The 21,359-nt window shown below is 42.0% G+C and overlaps 2 protein-coding genes across 13 annotated transcripts in view; one reads left to right on the top strand and one right to left on the bottom strand.

Annotated features, from left to right (window-relative positions):
• The window catches only part of brsk2a (BR serine/threonine kinase 2a), a 175,184-nt gene extending 161,999 nt beyond the window's left edge, over nt 1-13,185 (top strand). For 4 of the 11 annotated variants that reach the window (XM_026176448.1, XM_026176449.1, XM_026176451.1 and 1 more), the window contains 6 exons: nt 995-1,202; nt 1,354-1,402; nt 2,307-2,430; nt 3,564-3,744; nt 5,640-5,729; nt 9,132-11,933. In XM_026176448.1, the coding sequence (XP_026032233.1) occupies nt 995-1,202; nt 1,354-1,402; nt 2,307-2,430; nt 3,564-3,744; nt 5,640-5,729; nt 9,132-9,352 (873 nt within the window). In that variant the 3' untranslated portion in view covers nt 9,353-11,933. Of the gene's footprint in view, nt 1-424; nt 1,203-1,353; nt 1,403-2,306; nt 2,431-3,563; nt 3,745-5,639; nt 5,730-9,131; nt 11,934-12,114; nt 12,155-13,125 lie in introns of those variants that run through there. The other 7 variants (XM_026176442.1, XM_026176443.1, XM_026176450.1 and 4 more) reach the window with 5 other exon arrangements.
• abtb2b (ankyrin repeat and BTB (POZ) domain containing 2b) overlaps nt 12,183-21,359 on the bottom strand; it is a 39,905-nt gene continuing 30,728 nt past the window's right edge. For both annotated transcript variants that reach the window (XM_026176440.1, XM_026176441.1), the window contains exons 4-17: nt 18,388-18,540; nt 17,854-18,019; nt 17,534-17,623; nt 17,238-17,339; nt 17,033-17,129; nt 16,228-16,363; nt 15,459-15,736; nt 15,198-15,376; nt 14,990-15,095; nt 14,506-14,608; nt 14,341-14,428; nt 14,175-14,243; nt 13,552-13,665; nt 12,183-13,376 (exon numbers count right to left, since the gene is read on the bottom strand). In XM_026176440.1, the coding sequence (XP_026032225.1) occupies nt 13,143-13,376; nt 13,552-13,665; nt 14,175-14,243; nt 14,341-14,428; nt 14,506-14,608; nt 14,990-15,095; nt 15,198-15,376; nt 15,459-15,736; nt 16,228-16,363; nt 17,033-17,129; nt 17,238-17,339; nt 17,534-17,623; nt 17,854-18,019; nt 18,388-18,540 (1,915 nt within the window). In that variant the 3' untranslated portion in view covers nt 12,183-13,142. The remainder of the gene's footprint in view (nt 13,377-13,551; nt 13,666-14,174; nt 14,244-14,340; nt 14,429-14,505; nt 14,609-14,989; nt 15,096-15,197; nt 15,377-15,458; nt 15,737-16,227; nt 16,364-17,032; nt 17,130-17,237; nt 17,340-17,533; nt 17,624-17,853; nt 18,020-18,387; nt 18,541-21,359) is intronic.

Below are 21,359 nucleotides of genomic sequence, written 5' to 3' on the forward strand. Positions count from 1 at the left end.
GTTTGCTTGCTTGTCTCTGCTGGGAATGCCTTGTATGTTTTATGCAAATAAAGTCTGTCTTTTTGTGTTTTGTTTGGATTTTTTTAAAGTGAGCACATTGTTTGCTGGTATTGTTATTCCCATTTCATTTTTGTTTTGCTTTGCTTTGACATGAGTCACTGAATGGTCTTTACCATGTTTTCTTTCTCTCTTTTTTGTTGTTGCAATTCCTCCATCTTTCCTATGTGTGTGCACTTGTTACCTGCCTCCAAATCCTTTGGCTACTTCTTCCTTTACCTGTGTGGTGGTTTGCCCTTCCCTTTCCTTTGCTTTGTGTGTTTGTGTACTTGCATGCATTCTTGTGTGTGTTTTCTGTTTGTTTATTTTGTTGTCTTTTTGTTTTACACCTCTTCTTCCTCTTGGCTGTGTTATTCTTTTAATCTAGCCTGTCAGAAAGTTTGGTGTACCACCTCAGTCCCCAGACTTGTCCCCGTCCCCTAACACCAGTCCCTGTCCATCCCCTGAGCCCGTTCCAAATCGCGCAGGCCAGCGTATCTCCACCCCCAATTCGCTCGCTCCAAACAGTGAGCCCCTGCCAGAAGCACTCAACAAGACACAGACGCTCCCTGCCAAGTCCAAAACTGTCCCAAAGCCCCTCCAAGCCACACGATCAAACCCACTTCCTGAAACCACCCTTGATCCAGAACCTGCAGCCAAATCAGAATCCTCCACTCCCTGCCAGCTTCCATCACAGCCACCCTGTGCCTCTGTGCCTCCTACCCCTACTTCTCCATCTTCCCCATCCTCCCCGTTTTCCTCATCCTCCATCGCCAGTGCTACCATCTTAAACAGCCCCCAAGTACGACGAGCTCATTATGCTGCCAACCCCCAACTCTCTGTGCCCTTTAGCCCTGTGTTGCCCCTGTCACCAATCAGGCTGCACCATTTTCACCCTGTAGCACCAGCCCCTTCTCCATTTACTGACCACCCACCCAAATCTATCCCCCTCATACAGGTTACCCCTCACCCTTCCCCTCGAGGCAGCCCCCTCCCCACCCCAAAGGGCACCCCAGTGCACACTCCCAAGGACAGCCCAGCTGGGACACCTACTCCAACACCGCCCCCAAGCCCCTCTATTGGAGGCATGCCTTGGAGGACGCGCCTCAACTCCATCAAGAACAGCTTCCTGGGCTCACCACGTTTCCATCGCAGGAAACTCCAAGGTAGATTTCAGCCAATTTACATGAAAAATTGCTGACTAATGCTACAATCTTGGTTTTTCCCCAAAAGTTTTACTGTACATTGTACCGTAATATGCTTTTTGACAATTTTTAGTCTTTCTCAATCGTCTGACATCTAACTCTGCTTCCACAGTTCCCACACAAGAGGAGATGTCCAGCCTCACACCAGAGTCTTCCCCAGAGTAAGCAGACGCTGTCGATTTTGAATGCACCACTGCTATCATAACTATGCATAACCTCTCAGCCCCTTAGCCACTGGCTCAAACAGGCTCCCTCTCGATAGGATGATGTTTTGGAAAGTGTAACATCTATGAATGTTTGATTTTTGCCTGCTGAGTCGACTTGTAATGACCTCCGGTCTGGTCTGAGTTGGAAAGAGGACAGTAGCAGGAGGTAGTGAGTGGGTTATGAGGGAGGCAGGACGAGCCTGCGTGATGCTTTTGAGTTCCCATGGGCCTGATAACTCAAGGTTGGCCTAGATATGCCTGTTTGGTTGGCTGGTTGCTGTCTGGGTTGGTCATTTCCACCTGGCTAGATAGGAATTTCCCAACTGAAAGAAGTTGGAAAATTGATCAGAGAGAGACCCTGTTTTAGCTCAGCCCGAAGTATACAGTCACGTGAGCTGTAGTCAGTCTCCTACTGCAGAACAGTGCATCTCTTTCGGCTAATCTACATTTGTTTCCATATTTTACTAGGTATTTATATTGATTTAAATGTAATGCTAAATATTATAAATCTTATATCTAATATTAATGCCAGAAAACAGGAGTCCATATGGCTTACTAGTGGTTGGAAGTGCACCTGGGCTGAGGCCAATAGTAAATTCATCTACCTCTGCTCCTTCTGTTCACAGAGAGACTCAGTTATCTCACCCCACCCCCCTCAAATCCATTCATACACAATGCACTGGAACATCCTCTGTTTGCTCCTTTGAATCCCTACAGAACTGTGGGGAGGTGGTTGTTTCTCAGAATCAATAGACTGATAGGGAACTAAAACAAGGTTGCAAAAATGGTCAGCTGTATAAAGATGTATGTGTACAACATTGGGCTTATATTCTCCTAAATGTCTTTTCTTTCCTCACAGACTTGCCAAAAAATCCTGGTTTGGTAACTTCATCAACCTGGAAAAAGAGGAACAGATCTTCATTGTCATCAAAGACAAACCTCTCAGCTCAATCAAGGCAGACATCGTTCAAGCCTTTCTCTCGGTAGATACACCACGTTTTTGCTAATTTCTTCCTTTGTCCCTTCCGCTGAACCCCTGACCCTTTTCCCATCTGCTGCCACTGTATCTGTTTGTGCATGAATGCAGCCGTATCACCTGGGTATTTGCTCTCTAATGCAGGATGTTGGCTCTGCTACGAGGCAGGCATGCTCTGAGTGTTTGCTAACATGGTGCTGATTTATGTAGCAATCCAGTAAACTGCTTGTATTCACCGCTTCTATTTTCTCTTTGACTGTGGACCCACTTGAGGTCAATAGAAAATCAACACTGAGCTTTGGTCATTAGCATATAGATGTCCTGCCCTCAATACAGTGCTCTGAGCATGTGTGTTTGTATATTTAGATGTGCAGGGTGAGAAAAAGCGTAGATTGCGTGTGTGTGTGTGTGTCTGTGTGTGTGTTGTGCTTTATTATTGCGTGGTTCTACAAATACATGCAGAAATGTAAGGCAGCATTAGCTTTTTCAGTAAGCGCAGCAGAATCAGTACCAAGAAACAGTAAGCAGTGGTCGTTGATATTCAGAGTACATAATTGAACAGAACCTATCCTCACCCCAGTTAGATTTAACAAAGTCTAAGTGTACAAACTCTGCCGGTGCGGGTCAATGTCAAATCTGTTTCCTCATCCCTGGAGGAAGCATTTTCCTTTGGGTTATGCTAGCTGGTATTCCAGACAGGAGATTGGCACCTGAATCAGTGGAATTATACCTCTCAGCACTCTAGCATTAATGGAATGTCAAACCCTCTCTAGCACTATGGCAAAACGTGACAATTTCAGGGCTCACCTGTTCATTGGGCATACAAATTCATTTTAGGCGGGAGAGTGCAATGTTGTTGGATGACTCAAGATTACATTAGCTTAAGTCTCTCTGGCATGCATGGCTACTCCCCGAGGCATTAATCTCCTTAGAGTTTCAAATGTGGCTCGTACTATGTGGAGGGTATTTTAATGAGGGTTTATTCACCTTGTCATTTGCAAGGTGTGGGAGAAAAATTTAACATCAGTGATTCCTATGCATAATCCCATTACTCGTGTCTTTGTGCTACCTATTTTTATTCCTGTTTTTTTTTCCTCTTTCTGACATTTTCTTTTCACGATTCCTTTTTTGCCCCCACAGATTCCCAGCCTGAGCCACAGTGTCATCTCTCAGACCTCTTTTCGAGCAGAGTACAAGTCAACAGCCGGCCCCACAGTCTTCCAGAAGCCGGTGAAATTTCAGGTGGATATCACCTACACAGAGAGCACAGCTGCCACTAAGGAGAATGGCATCTACTCTGTAACCTTCACCCTGCTCTCAGGTTAGGATACTTCAGCAATCATAAAAACATCTCAACATTTTCACCTGCTTCTACCCTTTTTTTTTATTTTTTATTTTTTTAAAGAAAGGCTGTCCCTGTTCAGGAAATTACAGTCATGGCCTTTAGAATCAAAAGCAGAATGTTCACCAGCGGTATATTTGGTGGTACGGCTCTGGTATCCACACTTCTGTGAGGATACGTGGAAAAGCATCTGTGACAACAGATATGACGCTGATTAAGTCGGGTACCGGATTAAAATGAGAAGATCTTGTAGAGTGGGGTTGCAGATGTGTATCAACTGTAGGCAGGCTAAAGCAACTTAAATAATCAGCCTTGTTTGAGATTTGCAAGCAAAATACATGAATGACTGTCATGTGAACAATCAGCCGATGGTGGGCTGGAACTGATACGAGCTGACCTGTCAGAATTGCAGACTAGGTTTAACTTTGTGGCTTGTGTGAACTAACACTTGTCTCAGTTTACATCATCTGTGGGCACTTGAAGTTTGACCTACATGTGTCTTCACTGTTTGAGATTCGAGTAGATGCAAACGGTGTAACAGTGGAACTGAAAATCAATGGAGAAGGTGTTGTAACAGTATTGAAAGACACTGTGTTGCATACAAGGGAGGAATTAGTTCTCTAAAAATTTAATACACCAAGTCTTCCTTCTGTACTTAAAGCTGGAATCCAAGAAAGAAAGGGTCAAGTTCAAACCAAGGATCTCAACCGATCACAGAGGACAGACATGCATGTATTATTATGGCATTTGAGCAGCTGGCTCTCCATCTCATTAGCCTTAAATTCAAGCTCACAAATGACAAGTGAAACACTTTGAATGTCACACTTTAAACTAATGGAGTCATGTATATTCAACAAACAAACAAGCCTGAAGTCTTTTTTTTCCCCGAAAGCATGTTGGTGTGTTAAACTTAATGAAAAACATAATTTTTTTTAAATCCTGAATTCTTGATAAGATTTAGCAAACTGAAGTCAAACTATGCACAATCCCACACTGAAACGTGTGTTAATGCTTAGTTCTGCACAAACACCTGCATGCTCTCTTTTACTCTCCTCTTTCTGTTTCACATAAATGGGGGCACAGCTGAGCTGAATGGGCTGTAATAGAAGCCAGTTCTTCATGTCACTGACCGTATACTGTACACAACAGGTAGACAGCAGGAGCTCTCAGCAGCACTCATCTCTGGCCCCCATTTATAATCTCAGGCTTTCTGCAGTTTTCCACCTCACATTTTGCACCACGTCCATATCCCTGTTTGCTTTGCCTTCAAAAACCAGTACCTTTAAATCTATTTGGTTATTGCAATATATTTGTACAAGTTCTGCTGTGTGCCTTCATGCTGCTGATACTCTGTATCCCTGAACAGACTTTTTAGGGGTTTTTCAGTATAATAACATGCCCCCTCCCTCCATCACGTGTTGTAGGTCTTCTCAGTAGGTATGCACAAGACACATGCAAGTATGGGCACATTCTTATCATCAGTTGCATTTGATGTGTTTGTCTATATATCACACCAAAATGAATATTAATCCTTTCCAGAAACTTCCTTGTTTCTTGTCTCATTGTGGTGCATGTAAGGGGCGATGATTTTCAAGTCACTGTAGGAGAGTTGGAGGCAAGGAAGCAAAAGTTAGCATAGTGAAAAGCACCCATGACTTGTCACAGAAGAGAATAGATCTATTGATGGCAGCATTGAACTCGTAGAAGTGCCGCTTTCGTGCATTCTGGTTTACTATCATGGTTTGCTCACACGCTTAATGGAATAGAGACATCATTTATGCTACTTTTGCTTTACCTACCAAGACAACTGTAAGTGTTTTCCATGAAAGGTCTACTATGTCAGCATTCATGTGTTTATCTATGTCTCTGTGAAGGACCCAGCCGACGCTTTAAACGAGTAGTGGAGACGATTCAGAGCCAGTTGTTGAGCACACACGATCAGCCTGGGGTCCAACAGCTTTCCGGTGAGTAAGAATTCCTTTTCAAAAAAATATTTAAAAAAAAGAAATTTCCAAACCTTTACCAAAACCTCTCCACCCATTCCCCTACCGCCTCATCTGCCCATCCCGCCCCTTGATGAGCTACACTCGCCGCTATAGCTAAGCTAAATCCAACCCGTCTTCTCAGTATGCTTGAAATCCTCAAGCCACTCTCTGCTTCTCCAATCGGCTTCCTTTGCATGCCCGTGCCTCACTGCTATGAAAGGGTGGGAGCTGCTCTCAAGCACCGACTGCGGGTCAAATGTTGTCTCTCTGCCCACTGGCAGTGAAGATTAGAGTAGAGGTAGGGTAAGCCGATTCGCATTCTGTTACTCCTACTTTCAAGACTGATCACTGGAGCCTGTCACCATGGCAACACCTCTGCCCCTTAACGCACTCCCACATTGCACTGCGCCAAATAGCGACACCACACCTGATAAGTGCGCTCTCTAGGCATCCCGTGCGCTTTCACTCTCTGTATGTTCACCAGTCCACCGCTAAAAGCAAGGTACAAACACCTCTGAGGTCAACAATCATCATCACCACCCAGCCATTCACATGTGAACTTGATGATATTAGTCTCTCTTTCTTCTCTCATCTTTTCAGTAGTTTCAGAGGTGACAGTTTCAGCAGATGTAAGCACGTTTTTTGTGCCATTGTGGCTCGATACTGTTTCATAAAAGTGAAGTCTGGATGATGAAGAGTCATAGGGCTCCGACTCACCCCTTTCTGCTCTTAACATGTTGACTCTTTTGAATCATTGTGAGCTGTGTGCATCTCACTTGCCATCCAAGAGCTCTATCTGCTGGCCAGACAAGTAAACAACATCAGGAGGAAACGTTACCAGTTGTGAACTGTGTCTGCGTCTTTCTCTGTCCTCTTAAACTCATTTCCAGTTCCATGCCAGGTCTTGGTAGCATGTCCCACTACAGTTTTTTAAGTGTGAGCTGTGTCTTTGCCCTGTGTCTTTTACGCAAAATTACTCTCATTGGCACTCAGAAATGAACAGCAGTCATGACAGCTGTTATGATATTTAACAGTCTGTTATCATTGCTGTGCCTCAGTAAGTTTACCAATTATTTTTGATCTTTTTATATCGTGCAGCTCATTACCAGGCTGAGGTGTGGGAAGGGTAAAATTACAATAAGTTACATTAGATTAGGTTTTAATGGTGGTGGGGGTTTTGACGTAGTGGGCCGTCTCTGTAGGAGAGATGCCATTGTTGGAGTATAATATGAGAACCGCTTAAAGCAATAGATGGATAGATACTGAAAAGTACACTACTTTTAGTTTGTGTTGTCCGAGATGATACAGTTGGTATTAAAAGTCAAAGTAAGTTATTTTTGACAAAGGCTAGTTTAATGAATTAATGTCTTTACGGCATCACGCTGAGAAGCAATCAGCATGAAAACAATCTTATTCTCCTCCTCTCTATTTACTTTGACCCACTTACACACCTCTAGTAGTACCTGAACAAAAGGGATTTAAAAATAAAAGTCAGTGACTGTAATTAAGAATAGAAATTGATTTGCATAACATTGTGTCAAAGGGCTTTGTCAAAACCTGGTTATTAATGCCCCTAATCACTAGTGATGACAGCATTTCTGAGACCTGTACTTATGAAGAGTTAAAGTATGGAGGAATGCAGGAAGTAAAATGTAGGTATATTCATTCAGATAAAGATGCTTTTGAGAAAAGGCAATATTATGTGGTCTGTTGTAGTCTTTTCAAAACACGGATTCCCAATCCGGATTGGGAAAGAGTTAATTGACTAATGTGGAATTAGAAGTATAAACATGGGGAAGAAGTTAGCTACAGCCACATTCCTGCAGGATAATGGATCAGTAGAAACTACTACTGGCCTTCTCACATGTGCACTTGCATGCAATTGCTCATTAATCCGTATATGACAAATTTTCTAATTTACACAATACTGCAGGCAGTCATCATACTGGAAGTACATACAGACTGATAACAGAATGTTTTACCTCAAGAAATTCTATTTTATAATCTACATTTTGCTGATGTGTAGACGCAGCATGTTTGTGCGGTTTATTGTCCGTGTAGCTCATCAGTCTGTTTTTTCTTTTTTTACTGATGCTATAACTGTTTGCTTGGACTGCAAAGAAGTCAGAAACAGTCTTGTTTGTGACTGATCAGTCACGCTTATGCGGACCATCACCTCTTTGCTTCATTTCTTATGTTTGGTGTACTTAATGCTTATATGCATGCGTACTGTTGTCCATACGTACACACACTGCACGTGTTTCCTCTTTCTGAGGTCCATTCAGGTCTCTTACTGTGTTATGTATGTCACTATGAACAATTACCACAAGGTAGACAGCCTCACTAATGAGAAGTCTATGTTGCCCTTCAGTGCTATGGTTATGATATCAAAACACAGTAAAATTGTGTATTAGAGAATACAGCATAAATAGTTTACAATGAAGTAAAATTTGAGGAGTGATTTAAAAGTAGACACTTCCAAATCTAATTTCCTCTGGTAAGGAGGAAATGGATACAGAACTCTATGTAATTCGGAAGGCTCTGTCATGAGGAGTGGGCAGGTTCATAAGGTGTGTGTATGTCTGTAATGGAGATGGGACTGAGGTTGTATAAGTATTTAAAAATAAAATGAATGAAATTTAAGTTTAAGGCCAATTCTGTGTATAACAGGTGGCTAGTGTGGTGTAGCATGGATGGAAGTAACTTCTCTGAATCTGTTAGAAATCTGACAGCTAAGTTTAAACAATCAGAGATGTTTTTTTGGATGTGGTCCCTGTAGAGGGAATTACAGTAGTCTAAAAGTGATGCTGTTTCCTTGAGGTTGAAGGAAAAATAAAAAGCTTGCCAGCTTCTAGCTGGCAAAAACACGACTCATGATTAGTATGTCAAACCAAACGTCTGACACACCTACATTGAGGATGTGTCAGACGTTTGATGCTGGAGGACAGGTTTCCAAGACTTTTTATGTTTCAGGGGGAGCAGTAATGCTTCTTTGACAGGAAGTGTTTCCTTGAATTTCCACGCTTTCTCATTTTTCGCTTCTATCATCTTGTCTGTCCTGCTTCTGGCCAGCCAAACTCGTTCAGACACACTGGTCACTATATCGACTTAATGGGCACTTGTGTTTTTTTCCGTGGATTGCGCTGAAACGTATGCATGATTTGCCGAGGCTAATGCATTATGTGGTCTAAACACGGCTGCTTCGGCAGTTCTCATCCTTGCACAGTGTACGTGGGTCTACCACCTCCTCACCTCTGCTCGCTCTGCCTTACATGTAGCCATCTCTCTATCCTGTGAACCCCATTGTTCATTAGTTTGTTTCTTCTGTCTTCTCTCTTTCCCCCCTTTTTTGTCCTCTTTTCTTCCCATCTGTGTACCTAGGCAGCCCATTGAGTAACTTCTTTGACGTAATTAAACAACTTTTTTCAGACGAGAAGAATGGACAGGTGCCCTACCCCCCTGGCACGCCCTCCAAGCACTGCCCCTCACCCATGCACGTCCGGAGGCATGACCCAGAAAATAATGACACCAAATTCCCTGCTGCAGGCCGAGACAGAGCCCACTTGTCGGTGGCATCTGTGGGGACACCAGAGGAATCTTAGACCGTGGCGCTTTGTAGCCATCCCAGTATCACTTTAAGCCAGAGACACAGAGAGAATATGCTATCTGTACATAGCTAGATATATATATAAATCATTTATGGACATCTTTTCTATAAAATGACTTTATATAGATAGAAATATATTAAAAGAATCAAAGTGATATTTTGCAAACAACATGTTGCACCAACACAACAGACACACACCCTTGCCATTCCACTCCCCTTTCCATTACCCCTCAGTGTCCACCATCATTACCACTCCTGTACCCTAACCATCTAATCACCTGTGGGCCTCAGTTGTTTGCTCCCATGCTGCTGCTAACCTGTGTGATGACCTGACTTGTTTCTGATACCAGGAATTATCCAGAAAACCTATTAAAGTCCATCCTCCTGCTCCCTGCTCCATTCGCCCTCCCTCGACCACCCCTCCACACCCCTCCAGCGTGCCAAGAGAGACGGACAATTGTTGACGGAGGACTCTTCTTATAGCGGTGTGCTGGGGGAGGGGTTACCATGGAAACAGACCCTTCATGCAGACTTCTACCTTCATCTTCCTCTGCACCCCGACTCCACCCCTGGCAGCCATCAGTAGAAGTAGACAAAAAAAAAAATCCTGTAGTGTTCTTGTTCTTAGAAACACACAAGCACACACATCCCAATAAAAACAAGACCACTCGCTCCCCTCACCAGCTATCACCGTTCTCTGACCTCAAGGAGCATTTGCTAATTGGAAAACGAGCATTATTCAAAAACACTACAGACGCCACATACACAAAACATACACGCACAGATCCAGTATGCACAAAAACTCTGGGATGTATCAACAATGATGAACAACATTTTAAAAAAAAAGAAGACACCATGCAGAAACACGAGGAGGAGAGAAGGGAGAGGAGTTTTGTGGAAAGCCCAAACAGCCGACACGGATGCTTGCTGGATTGTATTTGTTTGCTTTTTATTATAATGTACTTTCTTTGTGAAGAACTGGGTTTGAAATACTGACTTTATTAGACTTAATACTATTGCTGCAAAACAGACTGGAATTGTGTTTTCAGAGAGGAGTTGGGTGCGAGAAGAACAGGGCAGCGGGAGATATTAAATGATAGTATAGGGTAGGGGGAGGGAAGTGGGTGGATATTCGGGTATTTAAAATGAATGATCTATTCTGTTGTACAGACTGATATCATTTCTTATGTAAAAAAAGAAAAAAAAAAAGAAATGTCTAGTTGTGACACTGTTTAGATACCATAGGAACAGGTTGGTAAACCTGAGCCTGCCACTTACTGTCATTTTAAATTCTGTGTATTTTTGTTACATGATCATGTACGTCTTTGTTTGATTGACCCAATAATGATCCAAACATTCCTGTTTCCTATTATCTGCAGCATTTCTTCTTTGCTTTTCATTTATACCTCTCTCTAGTCTCACTTACCAGCAGTAGGAGTAGAGAAACAAACGAAAAAATGACGTGATAAATGCAACTGTGGATATTTTTGTATTGTTGTCCTTATTTATTCATGTTTGTTCATCTCACTGTTTGATTTCCTAATTTATTATATCTTGGCTATTTATATGAACAAAGCTGTTAGGTCAGTTGAATGTTATTTATTACCCTCTTGTGTGTTCGTAAATGGGACATTTAAAGAAAAAAAAAGAACTTTTATTTCCTTTGCTTTGGTCTGACTTTAACTGAATTATGTGAACTTTGACAAGTCATAAATTCTCTTTTCCATGCTCTCTCTGCAGAGGGAAAGAGAACTTGTGGGAACTCTTGGAAAAAAATGATTTACCAGTAATTTAAGAATGTAGACTTAGCCTCTTTTTGGAGAGGGAATATGCTCTTCTATTGATATTTGTCAGTTTCATATTATTGTGCGTGTAGGCCAGGCTGGAGGAGAAGAACACCACAGATCCTGATCTGCTTCTTCTCTTTGTAAATAGACAGACAAACCGTGGGGGTTGATTGTTTTCTCAACAATGCTGGGGATTCCTGCTCTGTGCTTTTAGCTTGTATTGCTGTGTGCATGTCAAAACATGAGCTTTTCTTTGCATGGCTTTAGTGTTAATGTTCCATGCCAAACTCACTCCTTCTCTCAGCCTTCATCACTTCTCTTTCCACAAAACTACCTTTTAAAATTTAAATTCCCCTTCTGTCTGTCCCTTACTTTCCCACCTTTTCTGCTTTTATTTCTGGCTCTTTTTTTTCTTTTAAATTGTTCCCTTGGCCCTGCTGATCTTTCCCTTCGTCCTCCTCCTCCTCCTTATCTTGTGCACAAAGTTTTTGAAGGATGCTTCCTCAACTCTGTACCTCTCTCTGGAAGGCTCTGAGGTCTGGGCTCTCTCTACCCGTTAGTAGTAGAGGCACAGGGAGGGGATACCAGTACTACAAACACAAAGCAATACCCTGATATGCGCCCTCCTTTCTGTTTTCTACAATGGGAAGCTAGCAGCACTAAGGATATCTAATGATTCAGAGGCCTACATGGGTCTTTTGACAGAGCAGGAGCAAAACTGACTGTAATCTCCATAAAACATAACTGTGAGCATCTTCAGTGCTGAAACAAATAAACTCATTCAGTTATGGTGTGTTTGTTATCCTTATTTCTACCTGTGCAAGCAAGGGTAAGTGTAGACCAGAGAGGAAAAAGGTTTCATAAACAAAGTTAAGATCGATGCAGTAGATTTTTTTTCCCCCCCATTATGTCACATGCCATGGATTTGTGGTAAGATTGTATTTCATATGTAATTATTTCCATTTTGTAGGCTTCCTCATTTGTAAATCTGCCGTTTTCCCCGATTCCAGGTGAGTCCAAAACAATTCACACATTAAATGATTTGTTTACCAGGTTTAATAATGTATCCAGCACAAAAACAGACTCTTGTCGTCCAAATCCCATGTTAGCCTCCGCAGCTGTACCTGTGTCGAAGCATTAAACCTCAGCATACACAAGCTTAATAAACTGTTAGAGCGTACCTGGTAAAACAGCAGAAGCATTTTTTCCATACTAATAATCTGCTTTGATTAAAATAAAAAAGGGGACACCCCGTTAAATACTCTCACATCTTTTTCTCATTAAATAGAAAATGTCCATCCCACTCTTCTGAAATTTTCATTACTCTCATCGTACTTAAAAAAAACAAAAACAAACAGACAATAAAAGCTTTTACATTAAAAAAGTAGATTTGTTAATCCAAAGCTTACATTGATGCAGGGAGTTTAAGGCTGCAGCCTTGCTCCCACTATGCAATACTATAGAACAGAAAGTTTAAAGTCCAGCATCAAAAGGCCACCTCACTCAATTCTTCAATAAAGGCTTCAGTCTGTAATCACTTTACATTGCTTCAGTCAAAACTGAGGCTGCCACTGATCCCAATCCTCCAGGGCAATTATTTATGTTGCAAGCTTTGTCCATTAGAGGGCAGCATTGTCTTATTATTCAGACTTTCAACTTGTTGCTTGTCCAGTAAAGCCTCGTGAGCCCTGGAGAAAAGGCATCATATTTTCTTCTTCGGAACGCTGTACGTCACAAAAAACATTTTCATGGAGTGCTTGGCACAAAGTATGAAATGCCGAGTTGCCCACAGAGTAAATCACTGCCAGGCATCTCACCAATCTGTGCCCGTGTCAAAATATTGCTCCTTAACACACACAAATCAGATTTTACCAAGAAAACTTCTGTATTTGAAACACTTCAGATCTGATTCTGTATCAGTGAAAAGGTGAGACTTCTTAATTGCCACATTTATCCACTTATTTCTGTCCTCTCTCAACAGCATCTGCCATGTTGTCTTCAGACACGGGAAGTGACGTAGAGAGAGCGAAGTCGTTGAGCCAGGGTGGTCTCCAGCTCCTCCACAAGTGAGTCACCCCGGCTGTGCGTCAGCGTAGAAGTGGAGTTGTTTCCTTGTCGGGCCCCCGGGGGTCCCAACAGCAAGCTCCTAAAACTCTCTCTTTCCAGCAGGGCAGGCATCTGCTGCAAGAAGTAACCTTCACACAACGAGCTCAGCTCCACCGAACCATTAACCTGACAGAAGAAAGGACAGTGAAATGACCAAATTTTATAAACCTAATTTATGTAAACCTAAATGATCAAAACAACTTTTATATCAACGTCATATTTTCATGCCTGAAATAGCACTGATGTATACATATGTACTGCACTCACAGTAGTGCAATCCAAGTCTATCAGTAATTGTTACCTTAGCAGTTTTGTAGATGCTGACTGCATTATCTAGGCTGATATGTTGAGAGCAGATGAGTTCACAATGTCTCTGTAGCGCCCCCAACTGGAACAAACTAGCAGCTGACAACAGCTGCAGGAGAAAACATGACCACTTTAATGGAGGAAAAATAATGTCATGCATCCTTTCATTCTGTTTGCATACAAGCAATATTTAACTTTGTGTAACATGTATTTGGAATTTTCCTTTGTTTTCAGTTCAAGAAGCTACGAATTGTTGATAAAAACTAATGAAAAAATGAAGAGAAAACGATTTTTAAATTGATAAATGCACAAAAACACAGGACATATTTGAAAGCCCAGCTTGTGTACTTGTGATAAGGGTACTATATTTCAAAATCAAAGTAACAGCTTCATGCTTAGAAAGGATTGGCCAGACGGGACGATTGAGCTCAATTGTTGCTATGAACACAAACTTGTTTATGTCAAGCTTGTAGCTAAACTCAAATAAAAAAACAAAACAAAAAAAGAACAATCTCCACTGTCAGCAAGAATGAGTAATTCATGTGAAGATGTAGAACTAAAGCTGGGATTTCTAAGATACCAACCCTGAGACAGATTAATGCGATTAACAATTCTTACTTCTAGTAAGTCAGACACCTTCTTTTTCAGTGACTCCGTTCCTCCACAATACAGGTATGACATCATCATCTGTACAGAGGTTAGAGGTTTCTTTATGAGCAATTTGATCTAAATAATGTCTGTTTTGTCATATGCAACACATCTAAATAGGGAATGTGTTTCTTACCTGAAATATGTTGTACTTGACATCGCTGATCTCAATCTCCTTATCGGAGCTTCCATCTGATCCATATGATGCCAGCAAAGACTTGAATCTAGCGCAAAATAAAACCCTTTAAGTAAGGTCTTATCAAAAGCCTTAAAATGCACTCTTGTACCTTTCTGCACTCACCGGTCAGAGGCAGTAACCAGAAGCACTCTGTGTGCGTAGAATGGTTTTCCCTCAACCACAAATGTCACATCTGACATCTCTTGGTTATTCAGAAAGTGTGGGTCTGTAGAAAAACATCAGCACATGCATAAAACCCATAACGTTCTAGTAACAGCAGAGTCATTCTGTACACATTACTGCTGATAAGATTACCAAAACAAAAATATCAGACACTCTTTTACTAACTAATATTCATGAAAAAAAATCTAATTTACAGCCCAAGTGTTACATTTGTGTTGTTTTAGGGTTTGTATCACTGTATAAGGAATCTGTTGACAGTGACTTTAGGCTTAAGAAAACTGTATTTAAGGATTTACTGGTGTTTTAGATGTCAAAATGACTAATTATCACTAGCCAATACTGAAATCGGTGCCAGTAAAAGGCTATCCTCTTGGAACTCTGAGCATGTATATCCATATACTCTAAAGGATCATAGTTTCCTTACCCAACTGTGCTGAAAGAGTTGCCTTCATCTCAGGGATGGCTGGGAGGGGTGCTGGGCCAAAACAGTGACTAAAAATAGCTGCCAACTGCTGTGTAATGGCGTCACTCTGAAGGAAAGTAATAGAACGAGAAGAAGAGAAATGTATAATTAAATCTGTTTAACACTGAAAAAGTGTGAAAATCATACTCATGATCGTGTTTGACTGTACCTTTGTGGTGCGCAAAATATTGAACATAAGGGGCAGGCCTGTGGTGACCAGTTCCTCACAGTAGTCCTCCTCTTTGATTGTGTTAAAGTCTTTGAGGAGGGAGAGGGTGACCCCTGTCCTGGACTGCTGCTGGGCGCAGCGAAGAGATTCCAGCCACACGTGTAGTTTCCATGGCACGCCTGGTTAAATAGAAAGGATTTATTATTTGGTTCTATAAACTGGAAAAGTAGGCACATCCTCTTCTTGCCATTTGAAAAGTACCCATAGCATGCAGCTCCATGGTGACGTCCAGGTAGCCATGCTCGGCGCTGTAGTAGCTGGCCTCTTGGAGAGCCTTCATCCTGGCTTTGCAGAGCCTTGGTATGCCCACTTCTGGCATCGGCAGGGGACCATTGGAAGAGTTAGGAAGAGGGGAAAGATGGACGAAAGGGCAGATCCCAGCCGTCTCATCTTCAACCCCCTCAGCCAGGATCTCCTCCAGAGACAGGACATCGTCTTTGACTTGCTGCGGCTGAGTCAGTAGCTTTCTCAGCACGTTCCTGACAAGATAAATAGGGAGTAGAACGAGGGCAGAAAGAGGGCATGCAAGGAAGGAAACAAGAAAAGAAAGTTAGAAGGTGGAGGATCATTAATATCTGCCAAAATGGCAACACGTACTTCCAATTCTGCAACCCTGGAGTCTCCTCTCTCATTACGTAATCTATCACCCTCACTGAGCAATGTAAAGTGTTGAGTCTACATCGTGTTCACACAGACAGAGTGAACAGGTGGAGAAGTTTACACCACCAGCTGGTCTTCAGAAACAAATTGACTCTGAATAGAATGACACCTTAAACTTTCCTTTCACACTACAAAACCTTCAAGCTCTTCCTAAATCACACGATAAAACGTTTGAATCTATCCTCACAGCACAAACTCTAACTCTAGTCATGTGTAATATAAAGCTGACAGATGCATTATTTCTGTGCTACGTGTGCAAATGTTTACAGCTGGTCTTCCAGTACTAGTTTTCAGACTGGGGGATACATACCTGTGTCCATGTGCAGCAGCATGACTGAAGCAGTTCATGTCCTCATAGAGGGATGATGTAAGGGCGTTTCCACCATGGTTCTTTGATAAGGGGTCAGCGCCTCGTGCCAGTAGCAAACTCACCATCTCATAGTTGCCTGAGAAGCACAAATAGATAAATATTTCCACTTTGTTCATAAACTTGCAGATAATTTATTATCCTTGTGCTTATTTTTTATTCATCTTTATTCCCAAAATGTCAACATTTTTGTTTGTTACTGGTTTAGGCCCATTTTAAACATTTATACACCACAAACATAAATGAAAATTTATCACATTTCATTTGGCATATTTAAACAGCCAACACATTCATTGCAGGCACTATTTACACACTGTCACTGCTGCTATGAAGAGCGTGTGTTTTCTTTACTCAAGCTACATGTTGCTTTCAGATGATCCCACAGAGGAATGCAGGCCACAGACTACTAAACAACCACAAGCGGCACACTGCTGCTGTCACTGCCCCTTCATTTACTCTCTCATTTCCTCATTCCTCCTGCTGAGTCACAAGTTAATCCAAGTGTTACTCTAGGTGGTCCTTGGACCTAACACTCTATTGGTTATTTGTAACTAACAAAGTTATTATTACCGCTTTTAACAAAGGTGATAGACAAGCTGTACAACAAAATCTTTTCCTTTGTCAAACCTTCCACCTGACTTTTCGCCTCTATAATTATACAGTAAGTGGTAATTTAGTGGCCATAACACAGACCCACTGTGAGATGGACACCACTCTAACATCAGCTGTTCCTTGTGTGTTTGCCCACCTGCTGCTGAAGCCAGCTGCAGTGGAGTGTCTGCTGTACTCTCCTGTCCATTGCGGACTGCAGCCCCCTCCACATTGGCTCCTGCATCCAAAAGAAGCTGCAAAGGCACATTACCTCTGTTATATTAAACAATATTTGACATCTTGTAAGGGTCATTGTGACATAAACAAGCAACATGTAGCTTGTTTATGTATGTGTTTCGGACCTGCACCACAGAAATGTGTCCATGCAACACTGCAAAGGTGAGGGCTGCCCAGTGTCGACTATCAGGATGCACAGATGGGTGCTTGGGGGAGCAGGGTGGTACCTGGCAACACAGATTAAATCAGTATTACACACCAAGATCACAAACACACGCACACAGAGAAAACATTACATTCATAAGAGCCTCTTACATGCTTTAATAATGGAAACCTTTCCTGTTTATAGATGTAAAGGGATACAAAATGTGCTTAAATTAAGACAGATTTGACAACATTGGAAATACTTAAGCATATTTACCGCCACGTCAAGGTTGGCCCCAGCATCAATCAGCATCTGGACGAGGGCTTCGTCTCCAGCTGCGCAGGCGTACATCAGAGGGGTCATACCCTGTAATGAAAACAAGAGTAGAAGCAAATGCATGAAGCTTTGAACAAGTTATAACACAAAGCTATGTTTCCATCACTTCTAAGGATATTTCATGGACTTACAGCAATTTCCTTGAGATTTATCGTATTGTATAAGGGGCCTGCTTTGTGTCCCCAAATGAGAGGTGGTTTGCTCGAGCTAACGGCTTACATTTATATCTCCACAACATAAATTAAATAAAATTTAAATACCTGGTCATCCATACTGTTCACCCCATCTGGTCCCAGTAGATCGATTGCTTGGCCAATAAGATCTGTGCGACCGCAGTTGAGCATCCGAAAACCCAAATCAAGGTGGAACTTATCAGAGGCAGCTTTGGAGTCGAGACGCTTGAAGGAGCTGAAGCAACACTCAGGCCTGAAACAAAATTAAAACTGAATAAATAACCAGTTACCAATTAATTTCTGAGAGCTGATGGCTAATTTATTAGGATCTACTCGGTCGCTTTTCTAAGATGCTTGTTTTATGCACCCTGTGGCTTACATATGTTAATGATGCTTTCTATAGAAAGAAGTAAAGTTAATGAGCCACACAATAGTTAACAAAGATTAATTTACCGCATACAATCATTTGTTAAATACAATGATTAAACGACAGACGTCCAGCTCAAATAAAACATCAGTCTTAGTTTTTCTTTTCCTGAAATTATTAGTAAGGTTTGTATTTTTATTTTAAGCACTTTCATCCCAGCAGAGCGAGTGAGGTGAATGAGTGTTCTCACTTACTTCAGTTGTCTCGGCTCACAGTCCAATCCCGGAAGGAGAAGCCTCGCCGTCTGTCTGACATCATCGCTGTCCACTAATAAACTCCTGCGATGCTCGGCATGAACTATGGCCACCCTCATCCACTCCATTAAAGGTGGCAGCAACAGAAAAGGCCTATGAGCAAAAAAAGAGAAATCATTCACCTTCTGTTTGCTTTGGTCCAATTATTACTGGTTATGATAATGAGTACCACTCACTGCTAGGTAACAGACATTAGTATTTCCCTGTATGTACACAGAAAGCGACCTTGTAAACCAGTAAATTCAAATCTTTATTGAACGGAGCCAGTAAAAGATGAGGCTCTGTGAAAGACTAGATGACTTTAGTGGGGAGTGTAAACTTAAACACTCATAATTCAGTCACTTTGGGAATTAACTCATAGACTGTCTTCAGCCAGATGACTTACATCACCAACCCACATTCATTTCACAGCACGAGTCATCTTTCCTAATCTCAGCTGGCATTCTCGCTGATGTCATCCCTCTAAGGCTCAAGAAACAGATGTTTCTATATGACTAGATCGCCAGAGTTGGGAGTTTGCCTTGTAATCGGAAGGTTGCCGGTTCGAGCCCCGGCTTGGACAGTCTTGGTCGTTGTGTCCTTGGGCAAGACACTTCACCCGTTGCCCACTGGTGGTGGTCAGAGGGCCCGGTGGCGCCAGTGTCCGGCAGCCTCGCCTCTGTCAGTGCGCCCCAGGGTGGCTGTGGCTACAATGTAGCTTACCATCACCAGTGTGTTAATCGGGCAGATGACTGGTTGCGTAAAACCCATTGGGGTCCTTAGGGACTAGTAAAGCGCTATACAAATACAGGCCATTTACCATTTAATCTTTGCGGTCATGTAAAAATACAAGATAGCGGCTACTTATGTTTAACCAAGATCTTCAACAAAAACAGAAAGAATCACCTGAAATTAAAAATTGTGACCTAAAGCTGAAGTAACAGTGTTGTTATTCCTGAAGAAGTATATGTGGGGGAAAAAAAACCACGAGGACACAACATTTGGTCTGCTGTCATGTTTGTGAACGTGGCACTTTGAAAGTCATTGTTTGATTGCCGTCTTTGCATTTGTCCTTTTATAGTCTAGCTTGTTATCTGTTATCAGTCCCTTCTCGTCTGCGCCTCTCTCCCACCATATGTGAATAGAATGTGTTTGTGAACAATGACAAATTAGCAGGAATGTGACTGCTGTTTGCTTTTGATCATATGAAGCCTCATTTAAGAGCCGTTAATGATTGTTTGAACAACGTCTCTGTGTTATTAGACTGCCTTTCTCATGCTGAGACATTGTTTTTTATCAGTGGCCATTCCTTTGTTCTTGGAAAATGAAAGACTTACATAATGAATATCCATGGTAGCAAAAGCATGGGCAGTATACAAGAACACAGCAATGTATTTTGGGATTATAGTTACTGTCAGTAGCACTGCTGTGCCATTTACTGTGCTTACTTTAAAAAGCAGTAGGAGGCTTCCTATAGCAAAGAACCTTCTGCACAAGAGCACTCGTTCATCACGGGTTTGTTAATAATGCATATTGCAAAATGGCTCTCCTCCTCACAATTGATGTGGAGCTTTTAAAACATGAATCTGATATAACATAAATTGAACAAACAGCTGCATCCCAACTTACATAAATAATAAAGATTTTCTTAGCTAGACTGTATGAAATTAGTGGTTAATAATAAAGCCATGCTTGTTTGATAATTAACACTGTTCTGCAGAGTCTAATAATAACTTTTTTTGCTGACATTTGAGGCCTTAACTGAATTTTGGGCATCTGCAGCTCCTCTGCTGTCAGCTCTTCAAGTCTTTTTCTCGAGCTATTCTCTCAGATGTTGCCTCAGTACTTTATCAGTAGCTAGTCAGTCAAAGGGAGGAGCTTCTGCTGTCACCCAGGCGTGACAGTTAACAAGCAGACAAGGGGCTCAAGGGGAGGAGGGATGATTAAGTGTGACTGGTAGGTGCATATAATGAAGGTTTTAAGTGTTTGGGAGATAGCAGGTGGGGTATGTCGAAATGAAGACGGGGGTTGGGCGGTAGTCTGTGGGTAGTTCAGAGGGTGCAGAGTGATAAGAATGTCACGTTTCTGAGGATGGGCTCAATGGGCTTGGGAATCAATGTTTATTTCTCCCTTAATGGCCTCCACTCAACACAAATTGGGCTGTGTGAGTGTGTCTGTTCATTTGTGTGTGGCTTCCTGAATGTCATAGGTATCCACCCTACTACTTGACTGCACGCCTGCAATCAGACACTAACTAGAGCCAACTTTGCTACAGTTATCCAGATTTTCCCCCTCTGTCCTTCCTTTTGTCAATCAGCCAACAATAAAGGTAGAGTTTTTCTATTAATAATGGACAATAGTGTTTGACAAGATATTTAGCTGCATTCTTATACCAATTAGCCAGACATGTACTGCTGACAGATGCACACTTATAATGTCCCATCCTATCTCTCCTATAGGATCAATCTCCTTTTTTTTTTTTTTTTTTTTTTAAAACATACGCCTTCCTTTTGACCCTCGTACGTGTCCGGGTTATGCCCCTCTGCCTGAAACGCAAATTTTAGCTTCATCAGAGTCTCTGCAACATCAAAAGCCACAGAGCCTGTTAAGACCGAAACCAGATAGTGCCTCTGGCTAGCTTACTGACCTCTCATACTAAGGCTTCATACAGAGAACAGCAGGATATAGAAACACCAACATACACAAACTCTCCAACACGTGAGCATGTAAACGTTAGCTTTGATTCATGGTGCGTTGCTTACCACCATCTGGTAGGTCATAAAGACAGTGAGCTCAAATCATGGTCAGGTGTGTTCGAACGCTGACCTGTCCAAAATGAAAAGCAAAGGCTTTTCTACCTAGGAGGCAAAAATCACACACGCTACACTGGCCCCATGTGTCTTATAAAACCTATAACCCGAAAGGAACTTAAA

The sequence above is a fragment of the Astatotilapia calliptera genome, chromosome 7, assembly GCF_900246225.1.
Source record: "Astatotilapia calliptera chromosome 7, fAstCal1.2, whole genome shotgun sequence".
In the NCBI taxonomy this organism is placed as follows: Eukaryota; Metazoa; Chordata; class Actinopteri; order Cichliformes; family Cichlidae; genus Astatotilapia; species Astatotilapia calliptera.